General features: G+C 40.2%; 1 protein-coding gene across 11 annotated transcripts in view; it reads right to left on the reverse strand.

Annotated features, from left to right (window-relative positions):
* Nucleotides 1–500: 500 nt before the first annotated feature.
* plce1 (phospholipase C, epsilon 1) overlaps nt 501–17,500 on the reverse strand; it is a 91,247-nt gene continuing 74,247 nt past the window's right edge. For 7 of the 11 annotated variants that reach the window (XM_080873962.1, XM_080873963.1, XM_080873964.1 and 4 more), the window contains 16 exons: nt 16,745–16,903; nt 16,300–16,435; nt 15,996–16,037; nt 12,661–12,779; nt 12,321–12,438; nt 10,823–10,960; nt 10,341–10,631; nt 9,807–9,970; nt 8,659–8,920; nt 8,380–8,498; nt 8,031–8,159; nt 7,746–7,943; nt 7,413–7,604; nt 7,104–7,316; nt 6,060–6,171; nt 501–4,176 (listed from right to left, as the gene is read on the reverse strand). In XM_080873962.1, the coding sequence (XP_080730088.1) occupies nt 3,989–4,176; nt 6,060–6,171; nt 7,104–7,316; nt 7,413–7,604; nt 7,746–7,943; nt 8,031–8,159; nt 8,380–8,498; nt 8,659–8,920; nt 9,807–9,970; nt 10,341–10,631; nt 10,823–10,960; nt 12,321–12,438; nt 12,661–12,779; nt 15,996–16,037; nt 16,300–16,435; nt 16,745–16,903 (2,580 nt within the window). In that variant the 3' untranslated portion in view covers nt 501–3,988. Of the gene's footprint in view, nt 4,209–5,962; nt 6,172–7,103; nt 7,317–7,412; nt 7,605–7,745; nt 7,944–8,030; nt 8,160–8,379; nt 8,499–8,658; nt 8,921–9,806; nt 9,971–10,340; nt 10,632–10,822; nt 10,961–12,320; nt 12,439–12,660; nt 12,780–15,995; nt 16,038–16,299; nt 16,436–16,744; nt 16,904–17,500 lie in introns of all 11 variants that reach the window. The other 4 variants (XM_080873967.1, XM_080873965.1, XM_080873966.1 and 1 more) reach the window with 3 other exon arrangements.

Raw genomic sequence — 17,500 nt, forward strand, 5'->3', positions numbered from 1 at the left:
AATTAAGACTTAGTACATCAGGTAACATTTTCTCAATCTTCTATTGTTCACTTTCACTGAGCCTATGTGAACTGTACTCCGTTTCCTGTTGTTAGCTAGTACCCAGTGTGGTCTTCTGCTGCCCTAACATTCAGAGATGCTCTTCTGCATAGAGTTACAAGTGGTACTCCAAGCAGTCCGGCCACGTTTTTTCTAACCTTTGGCATCAAAAACACATTTTTGCTCAAAGAACTGCTGCTCATTGGATATTTTCCGTTTTTTGGACCATCCTCTGCAAACTCAGATTAGAAACTCTAAATCTCTACCATTCAACGAGAAAATTAGAAAATAAATAAGATAAATAAGATCCGGACATGTGTCCATCCATGGTCATTGAAGATGGACTACAATCAAGTGGAAAATTGCCACGTGGTCTTATCAATCTCAAAATGCATAACAGTTTCTAGAAATCCTGGATACGCCCTCCTCTGGACATAAGAAAGAGATCAAAGTATTTCCCATTTTTATTGTGATTCATATGACAAAAAATAAAATCCACCGATTACCATCCATTTAAAGTAAATTCAAGTAAATAGACAAATGTTCACTTGACAGTCATGGCATAACACAGAGAGCGGATGTTAAAGTGTATAGTGGACCACTTATGGAAAGTGCTAACAATCAAAACATAGCTTGACAGCATACACGTGGATATAATGAATACACCAAAATGTAAAATAAAGTCTCAAATTGTCAGATTTAGTCCACAGTTATGGAAAATAAAATGCTGCTGCATACTGCAGAATAACATGCCATAAGTATGAATAATACACTAAATATTTTACAGTAAAATATTTCTTTACATATCTAAATACGTTTGAGTAAAGTCAGGGCAGTAGAGTTCACCCTCTCACATACTGAAATAAATAAACAAACACTAATAACTACTTACAGGAACTTACGCATAAACAACACAAATGCCAACCAGGGCTTCACATTCAAATAAATAACTTCAAACACACATTTGTCTCAGGTTAAGAACAGTTACATTCAGAAACGAGGTCTAGAGGTTAGAGAAAAAAAGGAAACAAGATGTGGTGGTGTTATAACTCAGATTTAAAACTGAAAATGTCCCTTCCTGTGTGGAATCACTGTGGATTTCACACGCTTATTAGAGCTGATATCGCTTTCATCCAGGCATGTAGTTGTAATGACCATTTCGTGAAAGATTAGGTTTTGCTTCGCGTAATGGCTTTTTTTTTTATCCAAAGTTTAAATTAGAAACAGTTAGAGTAACAAAAGCCTGACTGGATTAAAGGATTGCAGCTTAATTATCACCGATATAGAGTTGTGGTTTCTGGGATCACAGTCTCATCTACCTTAAATATCATAAGCCTTAGGTCCCACCCTACTCCCTTACTCCCAACAAAACATAATCCATGCATGTGATTAATATTAATCAGGTCAAATTTAACCCATTAATTGATGGTCACAAGTTGAAAGTATGAGTTAAAGTGGAACATGTCAGTCGTTTGTAGGTATTAAAAAGATGAAGAATAACAGATCTTCACTATTGCACTAAAACTATAACTCATTACTTGGCATTAAGCGTTTTTTGAAAGGTTTTTAAGCTTCTTTAAACAAATAATTCTAGTTTGTTAAATTTTTAGTATTCTGGAATATTGGTAAAAAAAAATGATTCCATTTTTATAAAAGCAGGATTTATAATAAGCCTAAAGCTGAGTAAGCAGGAATGAATTGAAACAGCTTTCAATAAAGAGACTCAAAAGTGATTTTTCTGAGTGAAAATTTTAAATGGAGAAATAAAATAACCCTAATACAGCAGGTCTGTGTTCTTGAGTCTTGATGATGGACTTGATTTTGTGTCACGGCTCCTTTTTGGGTAATAATCAAGATGTATCATGTCGTTTTACATCTTAATGTTATTATTTTTTAATGTATATTTGGTAACGTCATTAACCAAATGGGAGGAAGTAAAATAAAAAGTTACTATTAGTCCTAAAATATTGAAATGTCGCTAATTAAAAGAGAAAAGTGGCACCAAATGAATTTTGAATGTAGATTTAGATGTGCAGAAGAAAGAAAAAAAAATCTAGTCATTACTTACATTAAATATCTATAAAGATGCTGCTCTTAAAATCAAGGACAGTAAGTCCAGACCAATAAATAAAGAAAAACCAATCAATTGCATTACGAACATTCAATTCTGTTGGGGAACACGGAATACATACCTATAAGTCTGACAAAAAACTCCCCCAAAATGTACTTGTGCTTTCTTTAAAACTAAATTTGTGACTGGGCTGAAATTGAAAGTAATAAATACAACGACATAACAAGACAGAAGCAGTTCTAACCATAACAATCAAGTCGCTGTCACTAATTAGACAGTAACACAAAAACATTGATGACGACACCAAAAGGAAAACGAAAAGTGCAAAACATTGTTTGAAGAAGACCGGGATGCTCTCCAAAGGATCTTAGCACTACAACCATCATTGCACCAATAAAATAATGTAGGAATTTGCAGGAAATACTCAATTAGGTCCAACAGAGGAAATGTCCATATTTGAACAATCTCTGAAGTAATGACTGTCTGACTAAATTTGTAACTATGTTTTGGGCTCCACCAGTTTTGCATTTAACAATGTAAATATTCAGAAAGCTTACTGTTGCACAAAAAAGGTTAACAAACAGTTCTGGTGATCGCATTGTATTCACACTATTAAAAAGCAATACCCCATGTTTAAATTACATTTTAAATATATATATAGTAATGTATATATATTCATATATAAACATTTTTAACTTTTTAAGCTGCTCAGTTTGGCTGACAAGGTGAGATATGGTTGATATTCGTGCACAATGATGTGAGCAATAAGATACTCTGTAAAACAAAGCAGATCATCCTCAGAGATACAGCCACAAAATCATCAAATGTTGGAGGCAGTGTTGCAACATTTTAAACCGACACAAGACAACTTTACCAAAACAGTGAGAAGTTGCTCCACATTTGCATTTGCAGAATATAATAGTGTGTGCCTACACTGCCTTAAAACGCTCCTCATATATCGACTATTTAGGGCAAATACGGTAGTGTCCGATAAACTGCTTCCATTTTTACGACATTTAAATAGAATAGAAGCCTCCGATTCTTTATCCTCACATTTGCTGCGTCTTTCTGTGAGCTTTGCTCATCTGCACTGCCCCAAAATGTGCTCTTACAGTACTGTGAAACTGGAACAGTAGGGAAAGAACCAAACAAGCCAGCTTGTCAGCCTCCTTCACAATGCCCTCAACCAAATGAGCCCATACCTGAGGAAGCAACAATCTCCTACATCTCTTCGTCCATTTTAACATTTACTAGCAAGTGTGGATTTTACTTCTTTGTTTTAAACATACTGTACAAAAGATTTATTCAAACAATTATGCTAGTGCACAAGGCGTGTAGTCACTTGTGGAGATTTAATAGTCCTTGAAAAGGGAAAATAAATACTCCAAATACTTTGTGTTTTACTATTTCAATAAATCCAATGGCAATTTAGCAACCATCAAAGCCAGAATTATTCTCTGTATGTGACACAGGAATCTTTTTTATCCTCTCTTATTTATTTGAAATATGAGGGACAGTTTGCCATTTCATGTCCCAGCGGACTTCAATAAAAACAGCTGCCCCAAGAGGAGCTGAGCTACCAGCCCACGACCATCACAGTCCTCGTGGATGACTTGGATGACAGCGGGTGGGCTCGCCAATCTCCTCCCAAGCAAAAGGGGCTCATTACCTGTCACCTAACCCAGTAACAGAGCCTGGACTGAATCCTGTCCTTCACTTGCTCATTTAACACAGGGTAGGATTGGATTCCTTCAAGACTTTGACAGGAGGGAATCTCAGAACCCGACAATGCACGAGACCATCACTGAAAACACCTTGTGAAAAGAGAAATTCTCCAAGTTAAGAAGTAGTCAATGCAAGTCTCTCTGTGTCTAGAACTCATTTGTGGGTCTTCCAGTTCCTGAGGAGGTAAAGCTTCCAGGCTGAAGGGGTCAGAGAAGAGGTGGGAAGGTGGACAGATAGGAGCTCCTCTCTGAAAGAGTTGGAGGAGGCCTGTAGGAACCTTCCAGCCCCCACCCTGCCCTCTGTCACCCATGCCCTCAGACCTGCAGCTGCAGACAGGTACCCTGAAGAGGAAATAGGATCTATTTTCATGTTTCTGTTTTTCAATATTTAGTTAAAAAAAAAAAAAAAGAGTTTAAAGAAAGACACAACACAACACTTGTTAATAACACAACCACAATGAATTGTTGCTACACCGCAAAGTGATCTTCTGTTAAAAATGTGAAAAATGGCTGCCGTTTCAATATTAGACTGTAAGGGGTTTTAAAACAACAGACTTTGAAGTAAACTGCAAAAATGACCACAAGCACAAATACAAATCTTTTTCTGCGTTCCAGTTAGCATATTATTGTGCATCACCTGCACATTTGTCACATGGTTTTGCTTCTTCAGGGCTACTTTTTTAAATCTGTTTTAAATTGAAAGTCGCAATTGAGGGTGCTGATTAAACACGTCTTCTACAGCTGACCGATGGTGACAATTGCCACTTAGCCTTGTACTGTATGACCCTTCTTTGTAGCATAGTCTGTAATTAGGATTAATTTACTTCAAAGTCCTTACAAGGGGAGTATTGTTACTACTTTTAGAATGAAGTATGAGAGGGTTCAGTCCCAATGAGAAAACAGCAATGACGTTAAAAACGCAATCCTAAATGAAGGAGAATGACTGTGTTGCCCTGTTGAGCAATATTTGATCACGTTTCTGTAGTTCTCTCATGCATAGCCTCTCATTTGGGTCATGAAATACACATTTCTGCTGTTTTAACACACATCTGCTAACCTAGCTGTGATGATAAACTGCTAATGAATCCAGCAATAAGCCTGCAAAAGTAGGTAAGAAGAAGAAGAAGACAGGATCTGAATGACAAAAAATTTCAAAAGGGCACTGCAATTGTTTTATGAAGGGGGGAAAAAAAGTTCCAGACATTTGTTAAATGTCAAGAATACACACTGGGCGTCATTGTCAGAAACAGTGACGTCATCACACGATGACAGGTGATCAACCTATCAGAAATGTAATTACCTATCACTGCAATGCAGACTGCCACAGTTATGAGCGGCGTTTGCATTTTGATGATGCCTCTGTGAGACTAAACCTGACAGGTACAGGCTACCACAGCATTCATCTTCCTCATAATGATAACACAATAGCCAGTCTAGTGTCTGGTGCAGCAGACGAAGTACATCCAGTGAGTGTATACACTGTAATGTTTCTATTTATTGCAGGGATTTTATTTATTTTTTATTCATTTATTAGCCTCAATTTCACGTTAAATTTGTTCAGGTTCAGGTACAAGAAGAAGCTCGACACAGGATAAAAACACCACTTACACTTAGAGTTTTAATGGTGGAGTTAGATTAAAAATGAATATGCTTCCATTCATTTTCACTTTATTTCTTTTTTTGAACAAAAACTCTGCAGATCACTTTGGAGACGTGAGTCAGAAGATCCTGCAGCCTGGAGCAGATTTGGAGTTAATAAATAGCCTGTTTTTTTATTATTATCATTATCATTATTATTATCATGACTTTAATTTTCCATAAAACTTTTGAAAGATTAAAACATTAAAAAAAAATAAGTATCATCCAAAATCTCAATTGGGAGACTTTAAAAAAACTATAATAATAAGAAGAGTGTAAGGCACTTTAAAAGAAAGGTCGATCACCCTGAGAGCTACCATATTTTTGTTTGGTTTTTGCATTGTACTTACATGACACCTATAATCCATCAACAATTTTAAATCTATCCCATCCAAACTCTGCTTGTACTTTTCAAAAATAGTGGCAATTTTTCCCACTCACACTGAGTTCTACTTCTCGAATGTTAGAGGTTAGAGATGACATACGGTACCTCTGTTGCTTTTCCATGCAAACACGGCAGGCAGAGTGTGAGCCTCACTCCTGGAGCTCTGTCAGAGCCACACAGCATGCAGCTCTATCATCCTTACTCTGGGCAGGGCCATCCACTCCGCTGCCAGTTGTCATGCTGCGGCTGCGACTAGTCAGCTTCTTGAGCTCACTGGCAAAGGAAATGACTTTCTTTTTGTCCTCCCTCACCACCTGGAAACAGAAGTGAATCCGTGTAAAAGAGATGCATTTACAGCATAAGAAATGTGCCAATAAAGCCTGAGCAGACTCATAAGAGCTGAGAAAACACCAATGTACATGATCCCCTTTACTTTTTTCTATTTCTTCAGATCACATTTTGTCTCAAGACAGACGAAAAAACTTAAACAAATAGAGCTTACAGAGGCATTAGACCTTTATTTAGCAAGGCAGGACATTTAAACACATTATTTCCAGGCTGTCAGAGCGAGAAAAAAACAAAACAAACAAAAATCGAGCGCAAAACGATGACAAATAGATAAAACGCTAAAAGCATTAAAATGTACAGAGCATAGAGTTACATAAGCATATTAGTAACAAAGCAGATGGAAAACACTACAAAGGAAATCACAAAAGCACAAAACAGATGAAAGATTTGGGAAATAAAGGTCACAGGAACGGGTTATTTCATGTAGGCAATTAAGCATGCTAAAACACATTGGTGAGCAAGCAACAGCGTACTGAGCAGGAACTAGGCATGCAGCGATTATCAAACTCTGGGCCAACACTCATACTGATGTTTTTAACACCCATTTGGCCTTCTGGCTCTTCATCACTATTAAAAAGGATGCAACTCAGCAGATAAATATCAGTTGAGTTATATTGGTCATCCTATTGGCTGATACAACAAGGCTGTTATCACCAATATAGATGTTCGCCCGATGTATCGCTGCATCCCCAGAAAGAACAGCATGTTAGAAAGATGGTGGCTGAGAGCAAAGTTGCACATATAAAACGGTCTCCTTTGTGGATGTGCACAAGGAAAGCAAAAAAACAAAAATGTTCTTTAAAAGTATTGCTACAATAAACATAAATATTAAATAAAACTAAGAAAAAAACCTAAAGAGTCTCTAGGACTAGAAATTGGTCGTCGTGCTCAGAGCTACCTGCTCTTTGAGTTTAAGAATAAACTTTCCCGCGCCCCGCCAGCGGCTCTGAGCTTGGTAGACACACTCGTGATCCAGCAGCACTCGCTGAAGAGGCTTGGTGGACGAGGACTTCTTAGAGCCGACGTCCTTGGTCACTTCCTCCATCAACACGTAGTCGCATGGATTGGGGTTAGCGAGGATACTGTAGGAATACTTAGCCTTTGACAGAGTCTGGCCAAAAAACAAAGAAAATTGAAAATATTAGGATGTGCTTTCTGCTGTGACTCATGCTTGTTTATATAATGTGTTTGTTTTTCCTGGACTCACCTGCTGTATGATATCCTGAGCCGTGCTGTAGCGTGGAGCTTTGATGACAGTGTGAGGCTGTTCGGGTGAAACTTCATGGACCTGGACAAAGAACATATCATCCTCCCCTCCTCCTCCTCCTCCACCTCCTTCTCTGCCTGCCACAGTCACCTCCTCCTCTCCCTCCACCACCGTGTTCTTCTCATTCAAGTTCTGCAGCAATTAAAAGCAACAGTAACAGTCAAACAGTGCATGACACAACCACAAGGGGGAGCCAGAGTCTGCAAAATAGCCTTCACAAAAGCTTTTGAGAAACCGCTTATTACTCTAACTGCATATACTAAACATGTGTACCTCCTCTCTAGTTTTGAGGCACAGTCTCCTCACATATCCCTCCTCAGTGTTCCAGCTGGACACCACCCTGACCACCTCCTCCTCAGGTGCTAGAGCTCGGTGCTGCGGGCAGCGCTTCACCTCGCTGCGTTCCTTCAACAGGGGAACCTTCTCCTCACACAAAAAGTATTCGGATGGGTTTCCCGCTGACCCCACAACCTGTAGAGAAGAGAGATAAAGCTTAAAAGTGTGTGACTCCCGTGACTGCAGCCTTTATAAATGCTCTACAGATTCTACAGCACTGACCACGTCCAGCAGCTGTTTGGCGGTGGTCTGCTCAGTAACACAGAAAACAGTGAAGGGTTCAGGACCGGGAGCGCAGTGCACCGTCACCCTGTGCTGCTGGGACGCATGCTTCTCCTCAGAACTGAACAGCTGTTTTGAGAGTCAGAGAGATGTAAGGCAGCAGGTCATTATAAAAACACACTGAATGCCAGATGCTCCCTCTTACTTTCTCCACTTTCTCTGAATTTATTTGGATTGCAAAGCATTATTTAGTGCGCCTTAAAGAAGTTTCTTAAAATTACAGTAACACGAAGAAGTCGAATCTGATCTACAGTTTTTCTTAAAAGCAGCAAACCTGAATAAATCTTACCAAAGATGAGGCAGTAGCGCCCCCTGCTGGACCTTCCTCTGTTCTGTGGCTGTAGATAAATAAGCTGGAGACTTCAAGAGACTCGTTGTGCTGTGTTCTCAACTGTACATGTCTGTAACCTACAACACAAACACATAAAAACAAAAAATTAAACGGTCTTGAAAACCTTTTAGTGGTTTGAAATAGACTGATTACATCATATTTTTATTGGTGTATAAAAGTCCCATCTACAGCCTGGAGACAAAGTTTTATCAGATGTACATTATCTGGTATTTGTACCTGGTTTGAGGGCTTTAAGTGGGAGAGTCCTCTGAGCTGTGGTCTGGGAACTGTTGTTCTCCACCACGGCAAATCGCAGGAAACACATCTCTTCAAAATGCACAGTGAACTGAAAGTGTTCGTTCCACATGGGGTTGAGGGTGTTGCGGTGGATCGGTTTGGTACGGAAGTGGCAGCTGTCGATGGGCATGCCCAGAACATCCAGCTCGATGCAGGGGCTGCCGGCACTGTTACTGGGACAAACGTTCTGCCCGGACACAATCTGAGCAGAAAAGAGCAGCGGAGGTGTCATATCGTTAAAGACTATTAGACGACCCAAGAATATAAAAATGTATTTAACGTTCTTTTACCATTTCTTAAAGTTACCTAATTCTCCAATATACACACACACAAACTAAACATTTCAATGTGTATGATATCATTTAAGATAACAAATATATATACAAATTACTTTGACTTTATTGTAATTAAAAGCAGTAAAATAAAAATCTACCAATTATTAAGATTAAGCCTTTTTTGAGTTATAACAAACCTGTATGAGACCCACAAACAGTAAGTAAAGATATACCATCAAAATGTGCACTGATATTAATTTTACTTCATTTAACAGTTTTGTAAAAATGTAACTTCAGTGGCAAACCCTTAAGCATCTTAGCATATTTATACTCATTATATTATTAATATATTGAGCACCTTAATGCACTGCAAATATGCAGGTATGTCGGTGAGTTTTAAGTTTTAAAGGCCTAGAGAGTTCAAAAACTGCACCATATACAGTAGATGAAGATTGAAAAGGATGTAACAAATTCATATGGATTTATTTATGGAATATTTATGAATACTTAAAATGCAAACTGGAAATTCAGCCATTATCAGGTCCTCAGTTGAACTCACATGTAGGCTTTAGGCTTCAGTAGCTTCAGATGTGGGTCCACCTGAGTGGGCATGACACTCACTCGCTTGCTGTGTGCTCACCTGACGACTACCTGCTACCGAGACCTGTCTGCATTTGTACTAGGCAGCTGACAAGACTGTTTAATGTTGGATATGACTATGTCAGGTGTTTGAGCTCTAACACGTAGCTGTGGCATGTAATGTCGAGCAAAGTTCAGGGCTGAAGGGTGAAGAGGACATTCTTCCTAACTCACTGTGAGGGAGTAGACAGCAGGGCTCATTTTCTCCACATCCCGCTCCATCGGACAGAACTGCTGATAAAGTGGACAGCTACGGTCCCATAACACTGCCGGCTTCAGTACGTAGCCACATCCACCGTTGGCCTCAAATAGCGCCGTGTTCAACTGCATGGGCAGGTCTGGGGAGGATACAGAGAGTACGTTTTTCTAAAACAGGTCATAAAGAGCGCTACGTCGTTTGGATACTGTCAGTTGTTTGACAATTTGAAATCGTTCTTGTCTATTTGCTGTTGTAGAAGACAAGAGATTTTCCTTTAAACAAAACATCCACGTTTAAGTGAGAGCATGCACGAAAAGTCTCACCAAACCTAATATGAATTTTTTTTTTTCACCGCTGTAAAAAAAAAAAAGAAAAAAAGAAAAGGGCTGCAATAAAATGATAAAACTGTCATTTCTTCTTTATCATCCTCTGGCTATTACAGTGTTATATTAAATTCTGAAGTGCTGTTTGTCAGAAGTGAACGGCCCTTCATACAGACATACGCTCACCATCAGTCTGATAATTGAGTGCCACCAACTGGATGCCATGCTGCCAGAAAAGCAGAGGGTTGGGGTTGGTTGAGTCGATCCTGGTGGCCGCCGGGTAGGTTCTGAGCAGCTGGCACTCCGTGTGCTGGATGAGCTTTTGAGAGTAACGGCGGCACAGGCGCTTGGCGGCGTTCTCGTTGACGGAGGAGATGTGGTAACACTTTGGTGTGCGGATGATGGCGCTGAGTGAGGTGGAGGGGTTGAGGACAGGAGACGTTTGCTGCTCCTCCCAGCTGAGTCGCTCCGAACCACCTGAGGGACAGAGACACTTTTAAAGGCCATGAAAACTTCTCCATTAAGTGATGTGGGTCCTACATGATTTAAGTTAGGATAAAACAGCATTAACTAAAAACTTTGGCAGTTTTACATCGTGTTTCATGTTTCCCATATGCACCCGCACACATAAACCTCTGCTAACGCCGAGTTCCTCGGGCCAGGCTCACCTTTCCCAGGGGTGCGGCTCTGGGTCGTGACCTCCCCTGTTGCACTGCTGCGAGAAGGAGCCGTGCCAAATATGGACTTCCTGCTCTTTCCTCGGTCCTTCCCCCTGCTAGAGCCAGCCGGAGACAAAGTAGAAAGGCCTGGGTTCCCACACAGAGGAAGCAGACAGAAGAGACGAGTCATTAATGAAAGGCAGACAGACTAGAGACACCACAAGTATCCCAAGAGTCTCTTCTTAATCGTAATTTGCTTGAAAAAACCAAAACATATCAGAGCCATTTTCTTTCAGTATTCACTTGAAGGGAATTTAATTTGAAAACTTACATCTGCCATAAAAAGGTGTTTTATAATCTATATTTTGGGCTTCATGTTCTGTAAAGCAACTCAAAAGTTGTTTGCCATTAAGGCCATGAAATTAATCATCTATCAGTGGAGAGGAATAGCATGCAAATGATGTTGTCCTACTTCTTATTTAGCAACAGTACTCTAGTCTCCCTTCTGAAAATACTTCAGATGAGAAATGCCCTTTTCATTTTATGAATGGTGAGTGTTTTTAAATTGATTCAGACACTTGTACATAAGTGGCCCGTTCAGCTAAAAATCACTCCCGACTACACAAAGCTGCAACCAGTCTGCTGCCTGTCCGAATTGGACCACTTGCCCTACTGCCTCTTTCTCATATCTCGGGTCCCTGGAAACGGTAAACAAACAGAATACCAGTGGAAACACAGGCAAGTTTATAAGGGCAGATGTCAGTTAAAGAAAAGAGGAGACAAACAGAAGAGGACGCTCGAGGGAAGAGGCGATAAGAGGTTGATGTTTAAGGGACAAAGAGAAATCTTTTCGAGATAAATGCAAGCATGCAATCAGGGCAGATTCCCGTAAACGGGCGAGATAAGATGTTTTATAAGCACATTTTTTTTTAAAAGGAAAGAAAAAGAAATTTGAAGCCAACTCAAGCATTTCTCACTTTCTACTTATTGCAAGGCAATGAAAGTGCATGAGAGCTACAAGGGCGACATGACATGACACGACGAAGACCCTGGGTTTGAATTTGAACTGTACTCATCCATCAGGACATCCGCAAAACAATTTCTTACTGTCCGGCGTAAAATAACTTGTGTTGTTGTGCCGTCCGGGGAATAACAGCAAAACTAAGTAACTGTATCTTTTCCATGGGAGGAAGATGATTCATCATCTTAGTGGGTGTCCTGTGTGGGATAGGAATGGAGTGTAACACAGGGATATTGGATGTCTGAAAACACGGGGAAAGGTTTGACCTCTTAAATATAACATGGGAGTGGATTAGGGTGGGACAAGATCCAGAAAAAAAGAGAAATGAAATACACAGCATTTAGAAATTAAAAGGAGAGAGGTGAAAGCAGAATATCGGTGGATAAAAGGAGACGGCATGTATAGTAAAGATAAAGAAAAGTCTGTTCTAATGAAATTCAAGGGAACAGGGAGATCTGTTTGGCAAAGAGACGGAACGATCCCTACCAGGGAATTTCACAGCCTGGCAGTAGATGACGAGGTCGGACAGCTCCTGGGCGATCTGTCGACTCTCCTTCTTATTCTGGGGAAGGTAGAACTCCTCGCCGAGCTCCATGTCGAACACCTACAGGTGCAGACACACACGGGACATGGAGAGCACTGCTAACATTTCACTATATAAGTGTAAATGTAGTGCTGAATCAGAGGCTGAACCACACTCTGAACCTAACCTAACTGAACCTTTCTTTTTCAGTAATCTGACATAATCAATCTTATAGGAATTTCTTTTAAAGGAAGCAGCACGAAGGGCAACTTTCCTTGAGATTAGGTACATTTATATCTCTACCTTTCCTTTGCTCTGTGTAGTGCTATCAGCTTTCTTCATCCTTTTGGGTATTTCATCAGCAGGTTGCTCTTCTTTCTCGGCCGAACTCTTGCCTTCTGGCTTGTCATCAAGTATATTATCTATACAGAAGAGGACAGGCAAAAAAAACGGGTTTTAGTGACACCTGAGCTTTACACCGAGCTGACTGTACGGCAACAAGCAGCCACCAAAATTAGCGAGCCTTATGCCTGTCAATCAAGAAAGCAAAATCTGTGCTAATGCTTGCAATATGGACTCTGATAATGAAAGTATACTAAATGCACCATCCCAGATTCGTATTTTTCATCGGTCAAAGCAGGCAAGTATATTTAAGGCAGAAACTGGCCTGTCAAAGATCCATAAATAACATTTGTGCACTGGAGCTGCTCCTGATATAGTGTACATTAAATCACCAATAAGACATAGCATGCAAGGGAAGAAGGGAAGAAGAATATTTATCATCTGGGAATCTACTGCTTGAAAAAACAAAAGCAACTTAAATGAGGATTTTTCTTGTTTTCTCAGAGAACAGAGTGGCCGTTAGATTTACCTGTTTCAAGTCATTCTGGCCACTCATTAAAAACTTAATAAAAGCATTTATATCATACTGATGACTGACTGTCCACGCTGACCCGCTTCACAGCTGGGAACAATTAAAAGAAGAATTTTTAGTTTTAGCTGAAACTCGTCACCTCGTAAATCTCTGCTGACTACTCGCACGGTTCAGGAGCACCGAAGCTAAAGCGCACAAAGGCCCCTTCCTACTAATATTTAAAGCGATGTCTCTCAACTGTAAACAGGAGCAACAGCAGGGGAGTTCTTCCCATTCCTCCTACTCATTAATCGCAGCCAAAACCACAACAAACTTGAAAATGCAGACGCTTTTTATCACAGACAACGTGTTCAATTCTTGACATCTTCTTCTTTAGAAAAAGAACAAAAAGAAACAACTGTTTATCAGAAGGAGCTGACACTGAATATTTAAGCTATAGACAGCAGCCAGAGAAGTGAGCTGGACCAGACGGTGACTGGAGGGGAGCCACTACTTATCGGGAGAGGGTGGCAAGTTGGCAGCTTAGTTCAAAAGTGTTTGTATTAGCGGGGCCTGTGCATGTGCCAAATGTGTATGGTGAAATGAAGACGTCAGGCTGGGGCGGGAATTGTTCGCTTGCCAATTTTAACATCCAGCGTCTGAAATTACATAACAGCGGCACTAGGTATTAAGAAGCAAGGTTTAATCAATCTAAAGAGTTCAGATGAGAGAGATGGGTTTGTTTTTGATTTTTAAATTGGTCCATGACCAGTAAGTTCCTGTGACTGAGACGAGCATAGTGGAGGAATTAGGAGCGAGCAGTGTTGGGACTGGGACAGGGTAGTTTCCCCTGGTCTGTTGTTTAGTGCAGGGGCAGCGCAGGGCCTGAGAAACCAGATGGCTTTGTTTTGTTTCCCTGATGAGCCTGCCCAGCCACTGGCGAGGTCATGGACAAATACAGTACGGAGGGATGGAGGAAGGGAGGTGATGCGTTTGTGGGAGAAAGAGACATAATGCTGACCGTATATTGTTTGATCACATATAAAAAATATGTTTTTCTCTTTTTAACATGCTGTCCCGTCCAAGCACTGCATCTATACAACTGAGGAAAAAAATTCTGTGTACTGCAGTAAACAGTATCTAGTCACAGGCTACATATTGATATTGCTTCCAGGGAAACATGGCGTAAGTATGGAGGCAAGCTGGGAGGTTGGGATGCTATCGAAATTACATAAGAGCAATAAAAACAAGTCTACATCATAACAAACACTCCTGATCACTCACTAATCATCCTTCGTTAGCAATCTACAGCCGATTCAAATAATCAGGTAATCCCTCACAAAACTATGAATTAAAATAACTATAAAGCAGGACCTGAATAGTACCCGAGTGAACAGTGAATATCTGCGCTACAGATGGCTGCCCTTATTTGTCAGTGGTGCCTGAGGCAGAATGTTTTGCCTGATCGCTCAGGCTGACACTACTACCACATTATTCTTCCTCGTTTCTGTCAAACAATTCTTTGATATCAAATGGACTGGATGGAGTATTTCTTTTCCTGGGTTCCAGATATTATGTAACAGTGAAATTTTGAAATGCTTGTTACCATGGAAGATGGTTACACTACAGCACTATCTGAAGAAAGCTAGCAGCTACAACAGGAATGCAGGAAAATATAGGAGTACGTCCAAAGCAGCGATGCAGCACAGCAGCGCATGTTTCATACCAATGCTTTCCAACCCTTGTGTCTAGTTATTCGGCCGCAATAGACGAGATCAGCAGCTAAAGTGCAGTGCAAAAGTGTCGAGCCACCCATCATTTCTTTATATTTTGCCAGGGGGAAAAAGGGTGATTTTTTTAAACATGCAAATAGAAATAGAAATACGCTATATTGGTCGGAGGGCCCAGTGGTGCCAGTGTCCTGCAGCCTCGCCTCTGTCAATGCGCCCCAGGGTGGCTGTGGCTACAATGTAGCTTGCCATCACCAGTGTGTGAATGTGTGCGTGAATGGGTGGATGACTGGATGTGTAAAGTGCTTTGGAGTCCTTAGGGACTAGTAAAGCGCTATATAAATACAGGCCATTTACCATTTATATAAGACACAAATGTAGTTTGTACAGTTCTAATAAACTTGAAAGTTAGAGGTAGTCATACCAAATACTAAGTACTTTTCAGGAATAGTTCTCCAGGCTTCTTGAAGGACATTCAAAGCTTTTCTTTGGTGTTTCTGCCTTTTGTTATGTTCTTTGTCAAAATGATACCACACTGCTCCCACACATGTTGAGGTGTAAACTCTGGGGAGACCAATCCATGACTGTTGGTGTTCCACGGTGTGTTTTTCTATCTAGGCCTGCTTTTACTGCACAGGCAGTGTGTTTGGGATCATTATCATGCTAAAAAATGAAGTCGCTGCCGATCAGACACTCAAGATGAAATTACATGGTGGATCAGAATCTGACAATATTTTTCTGTGTTCATAATTTCATCCAGTTTTGGAAGATCCTGAGAACTATTGCTCAAGATTACTTTAACAAATTAAAAGAAGCAAAATATTTTTTAAAAAGAGGGGTCGCTGAAGACTTTTGCACAGTGCTGTAAATTTGCACCAACAATCATAACATTGTCTTAAAACCCAACTGAATATAGTATGTTATGTAGCAATTGGTAAACAGTAATAAGGGAAATTTCAGTGGTTAATTTTTGAAGAACAGCATGAATCTGTAAAAGAAAAGGAAAAAAAGCAGAAGGAAATACTTAGAAAGGCACATCATAGGTGCGCATTTACCTTCAAGACCATACGAGGCAGTAGAGGCAGCGAGGCCATCAGCTAAGTGGAAAACAAGCAAGATAAAATAGGAAGGGTGAGGGAGTAAGAACAGGGTGTCAAAATAAAACGAGAATTAAGTGTTAAAAAGAAGAGAAACAGAAAAACCTAGTGAACAGAAACCGATTTAAAGCTTACAACACAAGAATCTATGAGTAAGTCGTGCACTAGTTAAGTCTGAAAGGATGTAGAAATCTGATAAGTCGCACACTTCAATTGAATTCTAGACGTTTCTGATCACACACCACAATGCGGGTTTCATTACCATCTGATAGAGACTCATAATCATAATCATAGTCGTCTTCTTCTTCTTCCTCTTCCTCATTGGCATGATTGTTGGGTGAAGTCACTCCTGGAGACCCATTGCTTGCTTGGGCTTGCATGTGGGCGAGCTGGTGAGCCTGGGAAAGGGGTTAAAATAAAAATACTAATAAAAAAAATAGAAAATTCTACTTTGAAAGCATATATATAAGTGCCTATGCACACAGCATCTATACTGTAGATATAAGCATTTTTCTTGCTTGAAAGTTATGATGGGGTGAACCTTTTAGCACAGCTCCATCCATTATTGATGTTTGACTGCACTCTAATGACAAACAATGATAGATGTTTAAGGCTCTGGAGCTACCTGGAAGGTTCTTATATTATTTATGAAATTTGAACAAGTTTTGCTGACACAAATGTGTGAGGAAGATGCGTTTCTTCTTCACCTTCTGCTTGAGTATGTCCACCGGTGCCTGATGGGCTTTGAGTTTCTTGTTCTTGAGCAGTATCCTCCCTCGAAGCTGCAGCGGCGATGGTAAATGAGGGTCATCGTTGAAGTCGCTTTCGAAAAGGAAGCGCGTCACAAGGCGTTCGCCGAACACAGTCTAGTTTAAAAACAGAAAAAATTAACAAAAACCACACCATCAGGAAAGTCAAGTCGAGTGCTAAGAAAAGTATCAAGTGAAAGGATGGAATTCAGAGGCTGCGGAAGAATCTTCCAAATACAAATAAAGTAATTTTATCCATCCAAAACAACATTACAAGTAAACAAAACCATGGTGATGTTAGCTGGCCTGAGGCACAGAGCTGTCTGCAGATAAAAGAATTTCCTTTATCAAGCTACTCAGAAGTCAGTCTCCAAGGAGGATGAAACGCTCGGAAGTTTTGCGAGATGAAAGCACAATGATATTCCACGATATAGCTGTCGTGCCAAGATATCTGTGGGCTTCATAATTTAGAAAAAAAAAGACGAAGAAGAAGAAGATGAAAGGGTCATTTGCGCCCTGAAGTTCATAAAAGCAAGCGTCTGGACGTTGGCCAGTTTGAATGCCCAGAACAGCTGGAAAAAAAAACAAGGGTCAAGGAAATCAAATGAGTGGAGTCGCACAACAAACAAGCCTACTTGAAAGGGAACGTTATTCCCTAAATATAAAGGATAGAATAGCTGAACAAGGAGCATGGCTGCCAAACTAAGGATTTTA

This window comes from Rhamphochromis sp. 'chilingali', assembly GCF_963969265.1.
Source record: "Rhamphochromis sp. 'chilingali' genome assembly, chromosome: 22".
Classification (NCBI taxonomy): domain Eukaryota; kingdom Metazoa; phylum Chordata; class Actinopteri; order Cichliformes; family Cichlidae; genus Rhamphochromis; species Rhamphochromis sp. 'chilingali'.